Here is a 17,836-nt window from a genome sequence, read left to right on the forward strand (position 1 = left end):
TCAAAATCCAAAACTAAAACAGTTTGTACATCTTAAATAAGTTTTGAAAACACTTACAAACGAGATTTCATTTGGAAAATAAAGACGAATTGGAATTAACCGACAATTTGGTCATTTCCTTTTTTTTTCTTTTTGGCTTTCTGTGGGGATTCAAGGTCACTTCCTTGTCTTCTTATGCATGTGTCACAGCATAGTGTTTCGTCTTTATTTTCCAAACGAAATCCGGTTTTACTAGCAGCCCTAGATAAGTTTTGTTACTTCCCAATTGACTTTTTGTATTCCCAGTAAAGAATTTTGAAGAAATCCAAAGCATAAACTTTCATCGTTTCATAATTTCTCATTCAGCTCTTGGTATACTTTGAACATAAAGGGCATGTTTGGCAACCATGAAAAATATTCATCGATTATATGTTTACATAATGTAAGAGAGGGGCAAATAGGACTTGAGGGATGCAATTGAGGAGAGCAGGAGATGGCATCGGAAAAAAGGGAGAATATGTACAAGGAATTCTTTTATTTGTTTACCGACACTATTTTTGTTTTTTGTTTTTTTTTGGGAGGTTTTTTTTTTTACCGACACTATCACCAGCCTTATCTAGCCTTCTCAAATCACCCGTCCCTCTCAAATCGCTCTCACCAGCCCTGTCTACCCTTCTCTCACCTTGTGGAAAAATCGCTCTCACCAGCCCTGTCTACCCTTCTCTCACCTTGTGGAAAAATATCCCATGAGTTTTTTTTTATCAGGGCTGCCAAACATGCCCTTTAAGAGGAAAAAGATTCTCCAATGCAGAAGCGTCCAACCTATGCAAACAGCATGGTTGGAATCTTGTGTAGCTTCTCAACCTGAAAAAAAATGTTGACTCATCCAATAATAGAAGGGAAATGTTATCAGCACTACTTTATTTTGATGAGGGTCGCTCCTCACTTTATTAAAAGAACGGTATGGCCCGCACCATAGGATGATCTAAACCGTCCATTAGATGGGCCACAGCCTAAATAGGTTGTGCCCCAAAAATCATTTTCATAGGTTGATCCTAACCCTCCGATCTATAGGTTAGGATCAACCCTCTAACATTCAGATCAAAGGATTAGGATCAATCTATGGAAATGATTTTTGGGGCACAACATATTTAGGCTGTGGCCCATCCAATGGACGGTTTGGATCATCCTATGGTGAGGGCCATAACGTACTTTTAATAAAGTGAGGAGTGCTCTCATCAAAATAAAGGATAGTGCTGATATCATTTCCCTAAGAAAATTTTTTACTTTTAAGTGGAGGAGTATTGCTTTCAAAGGAAAAAACATCAAAGACACCATTTAATAGGGTCTTCAACAAATCTCATGCACCGTGTTGGTTGTAATTGTTAACTTACCAACTTCTCCAATAGCTTAAGCTGTTAGAGAAAGGTGTTATTTATCTTTTATTCTTTAACACTCCCCCGCACGTGTGGCCCACTTCATGTGGATTTTTGCTATCCGGGAGGTTTGAACTTGAGACCTTTGGCTCTGATACCATGTTAACTTACCAACTTCTCCAATAGCTTAAGCTGTTAGAGAAAGGCGTTATTTATCTTTTATTCTTTAACAGTAATAATTGAAATAGCTTATCGTAATCTTCTAGCAAGACGGGATTCCGTTTAGGGAAAAAAACTGACGTCTTTTGATGTGACACATGCACAAGAAGACAAGAACCTGAGCTCACATCACCACAAAATGCAAAAAAATCAAAAGAAAATGACGATATCAAAGGTCATTTTCACTGGTCATTATTTTCTTAACGGGATCCCGTTTTAGAAGTGTTCTCCTTACTTTTTAGGGGAAAGTAATTGAGAGATGACATAATAACCAAAGACAAGGTACGCCAAACAATCACGTGCTACTTTCCCAAAGTTGGCCAACATGATTACAAGCTAAATCCTTTACAACATGATTATCTGATGTAATTACAATACTATGAAACTGATCTGCGCAATCTGGCTAAAGCAACCTTGGGGCATGTCCTCCTCTTGTATTTTTTCTCTAGTATCAATAAAATTTACCATATCTGCCCGTATTCCTAGATATATTCTAAGATTAAAAAAAAGCAAAAGAGAGAAAGTTCACGTGGGCAGCTGCAACTACACCATGGATGTGTCTTTATAACCAAGCTCCGTTCTTTAGTTTTTTGGAGCAACTGCAGTTCATTCTAGTGACAGTGTTCATGGCGTCCTACCACTTGTCCTGTTTTGCTATCATCTTTTTATATTTTGGCACGATTGCCTATGGAAAATTGTCCCCAAATTACTACTCATCTTCGTGCCCAAAAGTACTTCCTACCATTGAGGCAGCAGTGGTTGCGGCGATCAAGAACGAAACTCGAATCGGCGCCTCCTTACTTCGGTTGCAGTTCCATGATTGCTTTGTAAATGTATGTTTTCTAAACCTTAATTTTTATGATCCAAAAGAACCATAAGTGCTATTGGGACAAGCGTGTAAAAATAGTACATCAAACAAAAGCGTGAGACGAGGTGTCCCTCTAGAAGTATGATCGATCCTTAGTGCTTTTGCCAGCATATCAGCCATCTCATTTGCTGATCTATATTTGTGTCGGTATAAGTAATCAATTCTATGATACAAGTCTAGCATGTCCAAGATAAATCCTGCCCATTGCTTAGCTCCTGTGAAATAATCAATTACTCCAAAAGCTTAAGCTGTTAGAATTAGTGTTATTTAATCATTGATATACTTCAACACTCCCCTCGTGTGTGGCGGCACATGTGGATTTTTATTATCTCAATAGCTCTGATGCCATGTGAAACCACCAATTACTCCAAAAGCTTAATTTGTTAGGGTTAGTGTTATTTAATCATTGATGTACTTACACAGACCTGTTTGTTTCAGATATTGTGTCCGAACTGATTATTCAACTCAACTGTACATTTAAATTTGAGTCCAATAATGAGTTTGGACTTCTAATTGGTTCTCAAAATCCAAAACAAACAGGGCCCAATACTTCAAGAGGAGTCTCTTGTACCAGGGGAGGGCATATAATAAATCCTCCTCTATCTTCAGTTTCCCATGTAAGGATGTGCATTTAATGAACTTACATATTTTCAGTTGGGTTTTATAAGAAAGTGCCCATGAAGCTTCCATGTTGTAGCACCATCCTCTTAAACCTAAAAATTGTAACTAAATCGATCCGTCTTTTTTTTGTTTGTTGACACTTGACAGTCTCAAGAAAGTATTTACTGAAAATGTTGTAATTTGTCTACTTATTTACATGATGATTAGGGTTGTGATGGATCTATACTCTTGGATGACACATCAAATTTCACTGGGGAGAAAACTGCTTTGCCCAACATAAATTCAGCTCGGGGTTTCAACGTTGTCGATGACATAAAATCTGCGGTAGAAAAGGTATGTCCAGGAGTGGTCTCATGTGCGGATATTCTCGCTCTAGCTGCTCGCGACTCAGTCGTTACGGTAAGCCTCACCTTACAATGCTTGCTTAGTTGTTTGCTTATATTTCAGTAATATATGGTTCCTCTGTATTCCATAAAGAAACCTAAAAAAGTTATAGGTGTTGGGTGCTTTACGTGGTCCCTGCTGCATTATAGACTTTATAGTACATCTTGACAGAATGGTGATGGGATAGCCTATTTTATTTTTAATCGTCCTTTTCCATGCACTGGAATGTATTTGGTTTTTAATCGTCCTTTTCCATGCACCGGAAATCGAGGAACTCTGAGAATCTAGAAAAGCCACTCAGATTAGAGGCGCTTAGAATTATAGTTAAAGTATTTTGTTAAAATTTTTTTTGCTAGGGATGCGTTTTTTTTTCCCCCTTTTTTTCAGGGCAAAATTCACTAAAAATTTTCAGCGTTTTACTTATGTTAGTGTATGTGGTCACCTTAAGATGTGACGTCCCACCAAATCTTAGTTCCTTTCGTATGCCCTACGAAAAATATGTACAACGTCACATGTTTCAAAGTTAAGTAGATATGGCCCTTCTTGAAAGGGAAACAATGGAAAGTATAACCAAATCTTTATTTTCGTAGTCATTCATTTTCTTTTTACGAAAAAATTTCATGGAAAACTTTTTCCGTAGAAAAGCTTAACTAGAATTTCTTCCAAAGTGGATTTTTTTTAACCTCATGCAGAGCATAGCCTGGGCCCATAACACATGTTTTGATAAGGTGAAACCCATTATTTATTTATTTTGGGTTGGTAAGCTGGGATCTAACCTGCAACCTCAAGGTTGAGAAACAAAGACTCAACCTCTGAGCTACAGTCCCAACCCCAAAACCAATTATTTTGCACCCAAGCATAGCATAAGTGGGGCGACCATTTTATACCTAATATTTTTACATGGTAGAGACACCACTCTACAAAAATGGATGCACATAATGGTGCACACCATTTGACACCCATGAGTGGGCCTACTATCTCTCCACTCAAATCCTGGGACCCCGATTTACCTCATTTTTTTTTTTATGGGAGTAGGTCCCATGAACTCTACTCAAGCTCATGCATATGGGGTCTCACCATTGACCTCATGTTTTGATGGATGGGGCCCATTCTTTTACACCCATGCATAGCATGGGCCAAGAAGGCCAGTACCATATACTAACGTGTCTTTCTTTTATCATGTTTTCTTTTCATGGAAACCTTTATGGTCGAATTTTTTACTCTACAAGCATAGAAATCATTTTACAACACATGTTTTGATAAGGTGAGGGCTATCATTTTACATTCATGCATAGCACGGGTGGGGCCCACCAATTTACACCTTATTCTTTGATATGGTAGGGCCAACCATCTCTACCCAAAGCCATGCATATAGTGGGCCGGACCATTTTCTGCCTGTGAATAGGCCCACCATCTCCACCTGAATCCATGGATAGGGTGGGAATCAACATTTTACACTTCATGTTTTGATATGATAGGGCCACCCGGGTTTTTTTTTACATGGTGATGCAAGCATAGCACCCTCGCCTTCGATGGGGAAGTCACATGCCATGTGAAAGCCATTTGCCGGTCAAATTATGTAAACTAATTCATGAAATGCTTACAATGATGCTTTTAAAGTTGAACAAAATTATGTGATCTCCATACCCTCGTCACTTCATGGGATTGGTGTTGGTGGGTCCTGCCCATGCAGGCCCCCACATCCCACACATATTAGTTTCCCAAATGAACTAGGAAACAAGAGATCTTTCCGATTTGAAATAGGAGTGAGTCCGTAGTAGCTGTGTGTATTGCCGTTTGGTGAAAATGGAAAATTAAAAGAAGGATAAACCCAAATCGTGGGTTATGTGGAAAAAACTCATTAAAGAAAAAAAGAGGAGAAAGAAAGAGAGAAGAGAAGAGAAGAAGAAGAAGAAACTAGGGTTTTTCTTGGTGGCTCTTTTTAGGGTTTTATCCGGGATCAAAACCAAGGATTTGGAGCGTTCTTCTGGGAGATTTTCACTGCGCCGTTGGATCCTCTCGTTGCACGGAGACTTCATGAGAATTTGGGTTTTTTCGACTTGAAGATCGAAGTGGGTAATTTTTGGTGAGAAAGTGGGTTTTGTTATTGACAACGAGGTAACCCTTTTATCTCTCTTATTTCTTGTATGGTCTTAAGTTTTTGGGTGAAAAACTCGAGGAAGAGACGTTGGATTCGCCCCGTGGTTTTTCCCTCTTCGTTGGAGGGTTTTCCACGTAAATATTTTGTGTTCATTTGTGTGATTGCTCTCTTGATTGTTTGATTCTTTAATCCACATATTTATTTGCTTCGTAAGTTGAGTGGGTTTTCTTCGGCGAAAAACCCAACAATACCAGAGCTGTGGTTGTTTGGAAGCATAATTGTTTGTGTGAATTGACATGGAGAGTTCTTCAGGAACCATGATCAAGTTGGTAGGATCAAATTGGATGATTTGGAAACCAAAGATGGAGGATATTCTTTATTGTAAGGATTTGTGTGAACCCATTAAAGGTGATATGGCTAAGCCGACTAGCATGTCTGATAGAGATTGGCAAAAACTGAATAGAAAGGTTGTTGGACATATTAGGCAATGGTTGGATGATAGTGTGTTCCATCATGTGTCTAATGAAATATCTGCATGTTCTCTTTGGACGAAGTTGGAGGGTCTTTATGAGAGAAAGACTGCTGGAAATAAAGCTTTCTTAATTAGAAAGCTTGTAAACTTGAAGTTCAAGGAAGATGGTTCAATTGCAGAGCATTTGAATGAAGTTCAGAGTATAGTGAACCAGTTGTCTTCAATGAAGATGGTGATGGTGTACTTAGTATGAGCCAAGTTACTAGTAGCGCTTAATGAAGATATTAGAAAGAAATCAACGGGTACAGACCATGCATATGCTCTTGTCACAGAGAATAGGGGTAGAAGTAAAAGTAGAGGGTCAAAAAATTATTAGAAGTAAAAGCAGAGGGTCAAAAAATTATGACAAATCCAGAGAAATGTCGAATTCAAGAGAGAAGAAAAAATACTTCCATCTGGGCAAAGAGGGCCATATAAGGAAGAATTGTTGGGTTTACAAAAAAGAACAAAATGAAGGTAAAAATCAGAAAAATGATGATGATAAAGACACTACGGCTACCGTATCTGATGAAGAAGTGATAACACTTTTTTTTGGAGGATAAGAGTGTTTACATATTGCAAATCAGAGTATAGAGTGCGTTGTTGATACATGTTCTTCTTACCATGCTACTCCCAATAGGGAGTTCTACACTTCATATCAAGCATGAGACTTTGGTATGGTGAAGATGGGCAACACTAGTTGCTTAACGATTGTTGGAATTGATGATGTGTGCATAGAAACCAATGTTGGATGCACATTGACTTTGAGGGATGTGCGACATGTTCCTGATATGCGCCTTAATCCGATTTCTGGGATAGCCATGAATAGGCAAGTTTATGAAAGCTACTTTGGTAATTAAGGGAACATAGAAGCTTACCAAAGGTTCACTTGTTGTTGCAAAGGGGAAAGTTTGTTGTACATTATACAAGACTTAAGCAGAAGTGTGCAAAGATATGGTAAATGTTACTGAAGACAATTCTCCTAGCTTGTTGCATAAGAGGCTTGCTCACATGAGTGAGAAGGAGTTGCAGATTTTGGCAAATAATGCTCTTATTCCATTCATCAAAGGTACGCATTTTGACCCTTGTGATCATTGTTTATTTGGTAAACAACATAGGGTCTCTTTTATTACGCCATGAAAATTTAATATTTTAGAAATGGTTTATTGTAAGTTCAAGGGTTCCCATGGGTCTAATCATTCACCTTACCTCCTGTTTTGATGCTAGCAAACACAAATTGATTAGCATTATGGACTAATGTGTTGCTTTGAGGTGTTGTGTTGTATACATGATTTTCATGTCATAATTGCTATTACACAACTCTTCTCAACACATGGCTTGTAAATCAAGGATCAAAGGAACCAAGAGCTTGCACCTAGAGTGAAGACATCCTCATTTGAAGATGTTCAAGTAAATAAGCTCAACATGAAGATTCCACAAGTTCCTAGCAAGTGTCAAGAAAGAGCTTGGAGTTGAACATGCCATGATGACTCCTCATGCACCTTTCAACATGATTTGAAGATTGGAGGAAGTCCCAAGAGCCAAGACAGAGTTCAAGATGTTCTCTCAAGCCGAAGAAGTCCAAGGAAGTGCAAAGGAGCAAAGATATTCCAAGAAGACTCAATGGTATACACTTTTAGAATGTATTTAGAGTCCTCTTGATTTTATGTTTAAATGTACTTTCAAAAGGTTTTCAAATGTTTTCATACTTAATTTTCAATATCTTTGAAAACCATACACACACCCAAAAATATGTTTGAAAACCTAGGACCTAAGCCCAAAGACCATGGTCCAAAAGCCCTTGGATTTTAAAAGGAATTTTATAAAGGGCCAATCGACCGGGCTATGTCGGGCGACCGCAGGATGGAACCTGAAATTCCAGGACATCTCGAAATTTATCGGGCCGGTCGACCGGGGTGAGCCGAACGACCACGGAAATGGTTTTGTCGAAACAGAATCATTCCAGGTTGGTCTTGGTGGGCCACCGAGATAGTATTTTTGAGCTGAATTTTTATTCAAACAGATTGCCCTCGCAGGGCGACGTCCATAGGGCTGATCGACCGCGACGGTATAAAATTTGAAATTAAAAAGAAGAGCCCGATAACGGCGGGCGACCGCCGTGCCTTAGTCGACCGCCGCGGCTTGGAAAACTAGTTGTGGGGCGTGCGCAGGTTGACTTTTTTAACCCTGTATTTTATAGTTTTACCCCCAAACGGTCATATTTCCTTATGGGCTATATATACACTATCAAAACCTTTCTAAATAACCTTTTGCAAGATCAAATCTCATCTTCTTGAACCTAAACTTTTATATGAAAGGTTAAACCTCTTTGAATTTGTATTTTTACATTCTATCAAGAGGATCTCCATAGGCTTTACATTTGCATATATTTCTTAGAGAGTTTGTGAGCTTTCAAAGTTATAATCCACCTATCAAGAGGCAAGAGAGAGTTCTATTTTTATTTTCTTCATCTGTTCTTGAGGGTCTTCGATTCAACCTGTTAACAAAGGTGAATCATTGTAAGAGGGTGTGTCCCCTCGGCAAGGCTTCATGCAGAAATGGTGTGTCTCCTTTGGAGTTGAAGGAGGTTGTGTACGGCTTTGAGATTCGCCCGTTGAATAATCTCAAGTTTTAGTGGAGATCCCAAAGAGATAAACTTGGAAGAGTGGAGTAGATCTTGTGATAGACCGAATCACTATAAATCATGTGTTCCTTGTGGTTGCTTCTTTTCTCCTTCTCTTTTAAGTGTGGTGTTTGATAATTTCTAACCTAAATTGTGTTTATGTATTAATTGAACAAGGGTTGGTGAATGCATGCTTAAAGTAATATCTAATCCCTAGCTTTCATCATCTTGAATATTTGAACAAGGATTAGAATATAAATACTTAATTAGTAACTTAATTTTAATAATCGAACTAATTAATCCCAAAATTTTTAATTAACCAATTCACCCCCCTGTTGGGTTGTCACACCTGTATTTGTATTTCATTTATTCTGATGTGTGTGGTCCCTTTGAGGTGGAATCCTTTGGTATCAATCGGTATTTTGTCACTTTTATTGATGATGCATCTAGGAAAATGTGGGTTTATTTTTTGAAAACAAAAGACCAGGTGTTCCAACGTTTTCAGAGATTTCATGTCATGGTAGAAAGAGAGACAGGAAGACCTTTGAAGTGCCTCTGTACTGGTAACGGGGGAGAGTATACATCAAAAGAGTTTGAACATTATTGTTCTAAACATGGTATAAGACATGAAAAGATAGTTCTTGGTACTCCACGGCATAATGGGGTGGCAGAGAGGATGAATCACACTATTAGTGAGACAGTCAGATGCATGGTGAAGATCGCTAAGTTGCCAAAGTCATTTTGGGGTGTTGTATCTCGGCCATCAACGAGATATCCTACCTCAGATTATATATTGGTTACTAGTGAGGGGGAGCCAAAAAGATTTCAGGAGATACAATCTCAAAAAGGCAAAGAATACTTGAGAATAGTGGAATGGTTTTTCAGGAACCAATGGATCCGTGATGTGATCGAAACACGGTTGTTGCAGTTGAAGAAGATTCGCACTGACAATAATCCGTTTGATATGTTGACTATGGTTGTCTCAAAAGGAAAGCTTGAGCTATGCTTAGTCATAGTTGGCATGGACTCCAAGTAAGAGTCAAGGTTGGTGTCTCCTCTTCATAGGCCTAGAGGGGGAGATTGTTGGTGGGTCCAGCCTATGTAGGCCCCACATCCCACACATATTAGTTCCCCATATGAACTAGGAAACAAGAGATCTTTCTGATTTGGAATACGAGTCAGTCGGTAGTGAGTGTGTATTGTCGTTTTGTGAAAATGAAAAATAAAAAAAAGGATAAACCCAAATCGTGGGTTATGTGACGTTTTTTGGAAAAAACTCATTAAAAAAAGAGGAGAAAGAGAGAGAAGAGAAGAAGAAGAAACAAGGGTTTTCTTGGTGGCTCTTTTTTCGGGGTTTGTACGGGATCAAAACCAAGGATTTCGAGCGTTCTTCTGGGAGATTTTCACCGCGCCGATGGATCCTCTCATTGAATGGAGCCTTCGTGAGGATTTGGGTTTCTTCGACTTGAAGATTGAAGTGGGTGATTTTGGTGAGAAAGTGGGTTTTGTTGTTCACAATGAGGTAACCCTTTTATCTCTCTTATTTCTTGTATGGTCTCAAGTTTTTGGGTGAAAAACTTGAGGAAGAGACGTTGTATTACTTATTTGATTAGTGGATATTTCGTCGGATTCGCCCCGTGATTTTTCCCTCTTCGTTGGAGGGTTTTCCATGTAAATCTTTTGTGTTCTTTTGTGTGATTGCTCTCTTGATTATTAAATCTCTTTTAGTAATTTCAAGAAAAACTTGTAGATTTGAAAGTTAAGGTTCAACAATGGTGGCTCAAACTTGCAAGGGTTGAAGAGTTATGATTTAGGGTTTTTAAAGGTGTATATATAGTTGTAGTTAGAGAAAAAAAAACTAATTTTTTTTTTATCTTCACGGACGTCGCGGACGTAGTCTGGGCGTCCGACAAATATGACCGTTTGGATTTCAAAATCGCACCTGCGTCCGTCACGGACGTTTGCCGGTTTCCCGGACGTCTGGCGTCGGCTCGGTTATTTTTTATTTTCAAAATCAGGTTCGGCTCATGGAACTCCCAACTTTGTGAATTATTGTGGCTTGCACCGATCATCCTGAAGCATAGGTAATCCTTCCTCTCAACTTCGGCAGCAGGATCCCATTAAATTGATGGTGAATTACTCCACTGAGGATCCCTACATTTCCTGGACAGATTCTTCAAAAATCTTTCTTAAGGAGCAAGTCACTATGAATTCAGACATCAATTTGCAGTGCAATCTTACAGCACTACGTTATTTAATGTCCTGAAACTGGGCAACCCTTTGTTCAAATCCTTATAATAGATAAGTGGACACACCAGAACATTAACAACTAACTGTAGCGTAGGAACCAAAAACACCAGCATATCCCTTTCCTTAAGATTACTCATTTTCCCCACTACCACAATTAATAGAGGTGAGGAAAACACTTTGAAAATGGGATATCATTTGGAAAATAAACAGGGAATAGACATGACCATTGATTTGACTTTTTTAAAGGTGTATTTATTGCTTTATGGAGATTTGAACCTTTAACGTTTTTCTTTGCCTTTAAAGCTTAACGAATAACGTTAAGGGGGGGGGGGATTTTATCCGTTAGAACGGGAGGAGGGGGGATGATATCATTCCCCAATCCTTTAGTGATGTGGATCTAGAGCACGGATAAGTGGAAGGTAAAAACAACGTTGAAATTCCAAAATGTTATAGTAGAGTTATCAGATTGATTATGAAGAAATACTTAAAAAATATGAGCAAAAACTAAGAATTATGACAAATCAGCAAGATAAGAATAAGGAAAAGACATGAAAGAGAAGGAATAGATTTCTACTATGCATTCAAAGTACAAAGGGAGAGGGAAAGTAGATACCTTACAAAATCCGGAAGCCCTCCTTGCTCTCCGCCACAACTTCCCCTCCAAAAGACCTTCGATTCCTCGAAAGGGCTGAAAATTCTTCTCACCCTTAGTTGGAAAACACTCAATCAAACATCCAAAAGACTCCCTAAAATGAGGGTCATTTAGCCCTATTTATAGAGAAGGAATGGGAGTAGGAAGCTGTAACCCAAGGGTTCCCATGGGTCGAATCATTAACCTTACCTCTTGTTTTGATGCTAGCAAACACAAATTGATTAGCATTTGTGGACTAATGTGTTGCTTTGAGGTGTTGTGTTATATACAGGAATTTAATGTCATAATCACCACTACACAACTCATCTCAACACATGGCTTGTGGATCCGCACACATGATGATCAAGAGCTTGCACTCACAGTGAAGACATCACCATTTGGAGGATGTTCAAAGTTAAGAAGCTCAAGTTAAAGATCCCACAAGTTCCCTATCAAGTGTCAAGAAAGAGCTTGGAGTTGAACATGATATGGTGACACCTCATGTACCATTCAACAATTATTGAAGATTGGAGGAGGTCACAAGAGCTAGAACGAGGTCAAGATGTTCACTCAAGCCGAAGTAGCCCAAGGAAGTGCAAAGGAACCGATACATTCCAAGAAGACTCAATGGTATCATTTTTAGAATGTATTTAGAGTCCTTTTGATATTTTGTAAAATGCACTTTCAATAGGTTTTCAAATGGTTTTCATACTTAACTTTTTATATCTTTGAAAACCATACACACCCAAAAATGTGTTTGAAAACCTAGGACTTAAGCTCAAAGACCATGACCCAAAAGCCCCTGAACTTTTAAAGTAAAAATAGAATTTTATATAGGGCGGGTCGACAAGGGTGTCTCGGGCAACCGCGGAAGGATGGGTGGAATTCCAGCATCCTCCGAACAAAGGCGGGCTGATCGACCGGGGTAAGTCGGGCGACCGTGGAAATGGTTCTGTGGAATCAGAACCATTATGTCATGGGTTTGGGAGGGCGACCGCTGTGGGTCGGTCGACTGAGATAGGTGTTTGAGTTTAAATTTTGAGCGGACAGGTAGCCCTTGCCGGGCGACCACCATGGGGCCGTCCGACCGCGACGGTAAGAAATTTAAAAATAAAAAAGGGCGCTCGATAGGGGCGTGCGACCGCAATGGCTAGGTCGACCGCGACGGTCGGGCAAACTAGCCGTTGGGGCTTGCGCAGGTTGACTTTTTCAACCAAGTTTTTTACAGTTTTACCCCCAAACGGTCATTTTTCAAAATACACTATATAAACACTATCAAAACCTATCTAAACAAGCTTTTGAACATTTTAGAAAGATAAAATCCCATTTTCCTTGAGCCAAAAATTTTTCTATCAAAAGCTAAACCTCTTTGAACTTGATTTTTACATTCTATCAAGTGGATCTCCATTAAGCTTCTACATTTTTATTCTTTGGAGAGTTTGCGAGCTATCAAAGTTGTAATCCGCCTATCAAAAGGCATTAAGAATTCTTTTCTTTTTATTTCTTCATTTGTATCCGATGGTCTTTTATTCGGCCTGTTAACAAAGGTAAATCATTGAAAGAGGGAGTGTGCCCTTGCCAAGGCTTCGTGCAGAAAGGGTTTGTTTCCTTTGGAGTTGGAGTCGTCGGGTGTACGGCTTGGATATTTGCCCATTGAAGAATCTCATCATTTTTTAGTGGAGCGCCTAAGGAGGTAAAACTTGGAAGAGTGGAGTAGGTCTTCTGATAGACCGAACCACTTTAAATCTTGTGCCTTGTGGATGCTTGATCTCCTCCTTTCCTTTGCACGTCGTGGTGATTGGTAAATTCTACCATTTTCTTGTATTTATGTTTTATTAAAACAAGGGTTAGAGTATATAGGCTTAAAGTAACATCTAAATCTTAGATTTCACTATATTGATTATTTTAACAAGGGTTAGATTAACTAGTGCTTAGGCTCTTAAAGTTTTAACAAGGGTTAACAAATTAATTTCTAATAATCCAACTAATTGAGCTCAAAAGTTTTATTTGACCAATTCACCCCTCCTCTTGGATTGTCACACCTACATTTTCTTGGATTGTCACACCTAGGTTTCATATGGTATCAAAGCTTAGGCTCTTAAAGAGATTTTTAACTTTAAAAATCTACAAGAGAAAAGATCAAGTGACAATCCAAATGGATTTCGAGTTAGGCCAATCCGCTCTAATTCTTCCATTTTTTGATGGAATGAATTTTGGAGCTTGGAAAGTAAAATTTTTAGCCTATCTCAAATCCATAGATTATGACATGCTAGATGTCATTGAAAGGTGATTTTCTATTTCAAGAAAATGTAGTAAAAATGATTTAAAATTATTTTCCTTGAACTCAAAAGCAATAATTTTATTGTGTTGTGGTGTAACTCGAAGTATCTTTGAGAAAATTTCAACATGTATAAATGCAAAAGACTGGACCATACTTGAAAATATTTTTGAGAAAAATGTTTCTCTTTTCAAATGATAAAGTTTTTGAACAAGAAGAGAGTAAAAAATCTTTTGCAAATAAAGAGAATGTTGAAAATTCAATTTCCAAATTTAAGAATCAAATTGAAGATTTAAAAATGGAAATTAATGAAACTTTAAAAAGAAATAAAAAATTAAGTCATTTAAGCAAAACATTGATAAATAAAAATAATGACTTAATCCAAAGATGCAATGCTTTTGAGAAAGAAAATATAAGCCCTGAAAACACAAACATGGATTTAAATGAAAAGTACAAACATGTTTGTGAAAATGAAGAAAAATTGAAAACTAGTTCATCTCATAAAATAGATTGTCTTGAAAATCAATTAAATGAGATAAAACTAGTAAATAAAGAACTCTCATTAAAGAACCAAAGATTACAAGAAGATAAAGATAAACATATATGTTCTCATGCGCATTCTTGTGGTTCTTCATGTTCCTCATCTACCAATCATTACTCATGTACTTATTGTGGTAGATTAGGACATCACAAATCTAGGTGTAAGCTTAGATTTGTGAAATCAAATAAGTTTGTTTGGATTAGAAAAGTTATATTCCCGCAAACAAACTTGGTCGGAATCAAAGTAATTTGGGTTCCAAAGTCCCCCACTCAAATCATTATTTGAATTTATTGATATATGGGGTTGTGCTTTAATTGATATATCATTTAAATTCTCTCTACATACTATTTCAATGTTGCATTTATTGTATCAAGATCACATGTGCTTAAACGATATATCATTTCATTTCTGAGCTTAGATACTCATCTTTATACACGATTTAATAGAATGTATCTTTTCTCATTGTGCTTTAATGATCACATCATATTCATGCTATAGTCTATAAGTAAAATAAAGTTATAATTATCTTAGACCATATATTTTGTGCTTTATTGAACATCTTTTAGAAGAATCCATCTAAGTGCAAAAACACATCACTATCCACTTAGTATTCATCTACAAAGAAAATCCACAATAGAAAATTTCAATGTGAAAACCATATGTGTGCTTCCATGAAAATCAACCACTCCTTTGCCCATGAGTTCAACTTGATCTAACAAGTTCAATTTCTTCATATTTGAACTCTATCTAGGACAAATTTGGCATTTGCTAGATCTTAAAATATTCAATCTGGTTTGAATATCATTTCTAGTAAGATTAAGAAATTAAAATCCACTCAAATCATTTCTTAGACATCTTTTGTGCCTTAGGTGAGTAGTCATATCTATTACATTGCACCTGGTTGTCCTTCAAACCCATTCTTGTGTGCTTAATGATTATCATTAAATTTATAAGAAATCTTGATGGGTTAAAGTAGATGTGTTCCAAAGACTTAAAATGAATATATTCTCCCACACATTTTGGTTTTCTATGGGCCTATGCACTTTGTGCTTAGTGCCTTATCTTTGTATAAGTGGTTTGTGGATGTAGACATAGATGTTTGGACCATGAACCTTATGTGTCATGTTCCTTGTATCCAAACATGGTAGACTATCCATGAATGCTTTAAAGTGTCATATCTTGCTCATGATTACCCATAGTGGTATGCTCTCACTTGCATGAGCCATGGATGTCTCTCTCAGACATAATCCTCTATAGTTAAATTTCTCTTTTGTCTGAGTCCTATAGATTTGAGCTAAAATAGCTTATCTATGTAATCTATAGGTTTATCCCCTTATAAGGCATTAGCTACATGGTAAAGATGGTAAACTTAAAGTTAAAGCTACTCAATTGGTACTTTTAGTCCTCTTACCTAGTAAGTTGGAGAGTGTACACTAATCTCTTTAATTAAAACATCTAATCTCTTTATTTTCTAGCCAATATCTTAACCTTGATTAGCCATATGTGCCTAGTTAGGGGAGCATGATATGCTAGGTTGTCATTTAATTTCATTTGGTATCACCTCTTTTGATATCACTTGACTACCCCTAGCAATCATGCATTTGTAGCTAAAGGGTTGATTGTAAATCATTCACCTCTAAATCCCTTGGTGCTTGTGTTGGACAGCCCTTTGGATTCATACTATGTGTGAGTCCTTAACAAAGAGGGAGTTTTACATGTAAATATCTGTCCATCTATCTTATTATATGTTGTTTAATGTGTATACAACATCACATATGATAAGTGCACCCATTTGGAGCCTCATTGCTTCATTTGTGGTGCAGTTAGGGCTTGTCTTGTGTTTTCACTTTAAGATAGCTTCTCATTTATGACAAGTTCCCTTAGCCTGAGCCTTAATGTCACATTCTTATAGGCTTTATACCTATCTTGGATGAACTTATATGGTTTCATCATTTCCAATGACAAATATCTTGTTCTAGAGTTTCAAAACTCTCTAGAACTCTTCTTCATAAGATAGGCATAAATTGATCATATCATTGCCTATGAAGTTATCTCTTATCATGTGGTTTTGAAGATAAAGATATCATTCATCATGATAAGATCATGTGGCTATATATTCACAGTCATATCTATAGCCACTCTGTATTGTCATGCCTTACTTGATAGGCTTTACCAAAGGCTATGACAAATACTTAGGGGGAGAGCTGATGGCTTAAAGGACTTCAGTAGATTGATTTGCTCATCAGCAGACCTGTCTGTAGAAGAAAAGACCAATTCAGATAATTGGTCATTCACAGCTTGTCTAAAGTACTTGTCTCCCTCCATCATGCCATATGCAATAAGATAAGAAATGTACACAATTTTCATCTGTCCAACTCGACACTCTTTCCACAGTGAAGGATGAACAGAGACTAGGGAAATTATGATTCATGACTAAAGGCTGGCATGTGCATTACCTAAATCCTCTCAAAGATGACATTTTGATAAGATAGAGGATTTAAAACAAGTACACAATCTCTCAATCCGAGAAGATCTGTAAAGATGCTACCCTTACATGGAAGAAAGGTTCAAGCATTGATCTAAGCTCTTCTAAACATTCATCAGTAGAAGAGTTCCGAATAGAAGAATGCAAAGTTCAATTTTACTTCTGTCGAGAGATTTTCAAATACCACTGTTATCATTTCAAGATATTTTAATTGAAATGTGGTATCAATTTTCCATCATTTGTTCATGTATATGGAGCATTATAGTTGTTATCTATATATACATGATCTTTGGTTGCCATGGATGTGTACCTCATTGGTTTCATTCTCTTATCCATGTGCTTATTAGACTGTACTCTATTCATTGTCATATCTTAAGTCTAATAATCATCCATCCCTAATCAAATTGTAATTCTTATTTGAATGGAGCAAAGAGTCTGAATGGTTAAGGTGATTTCAAATCAATGGCTTATGTGCTTGGAACTCATATTTAGACTGGATGCACATAGTCAGGGGAGCTTACATTTTCATATCTGTAAATCTCTAAGGGTAAGCAACTTAAGATCTCTAAAAGTTATATTATAGTTCAGAGCATATTCATGCTCTGGAAGAGACTTGTCTATTTACTGTCCAGAGATCCCCTCATGAAGCAACTTATGAACCTAAATGGTTGTGTCATAGATCTGAGCATATCATTGCTTAGGTAGATACTTACATGCTTCAAAAGTTGCTAATGGAGCCCAAGTGTTCAAATCATTCACCTTTGCCATTATAGTGTCCTGTCATGCCCTATCACATAGGTTTCACCTAGGGCCTCTGACAAATTCATAGGAGGAGAGCTAAATGGTTTATTATTCATGTTTATAGATCATTGTGATGTGCTCACATGGTTTATTGCCTCCATACTTGTGCTAAACTTGCAAAATCTTATATCAAAATAAAAAAAAATAAAAAAATAGCTTATCAAGCAT

The 17,836-nt window shown here is 37.4% G+C and overlaps 1 protein-coding gene across 1 annotated transcript in view; it reads left to right on the top strand.

Annotated features, from left to right (window-relative positions):
• Window positions 1–2,064: 2,064 nt before the first annotated feature.
• The window catches only part of LOC143880233 (peroxidase 4-like), a 28,688-nt gene continuing 12,916 nt past the window's right edge, over window positions 2,065–17,836 (top strand). Inside the window, exons 1-2 of the mRNA XM_077383063.1 lie at window positions 2,065–2,407; window positions 3,271–3,462. Coding sequence (XP_077239178.1) covers window positions 2,129–2,407; window positions 3,271–3,462 — 471 coding nt within the window. The 5' untranslated portion in view covers window positions 2,065–2,128. The remainder of the gene's footprint in view (window positions 2,408–3,270; window positions 3,463–17,836) is intronic.

The sequence above is a fragment of the Tasmannia lanceolata genome, unplaced genomic scaffold (genome assembly GCF_043159265.1).
Source record: "Tasmannia lanceolata isolate RefF3 unplaced genomic scaffold, GAP_Taslan_0.1 ptg000006l, whole genome shotgun sequence".
Lineage (NCBI taxonomy): Eukaryota > Viridiplantae > Streptophyta > Magnoliopsida > Canellales > Winteraceae > Tasmannia > Tasmannia lanceolata.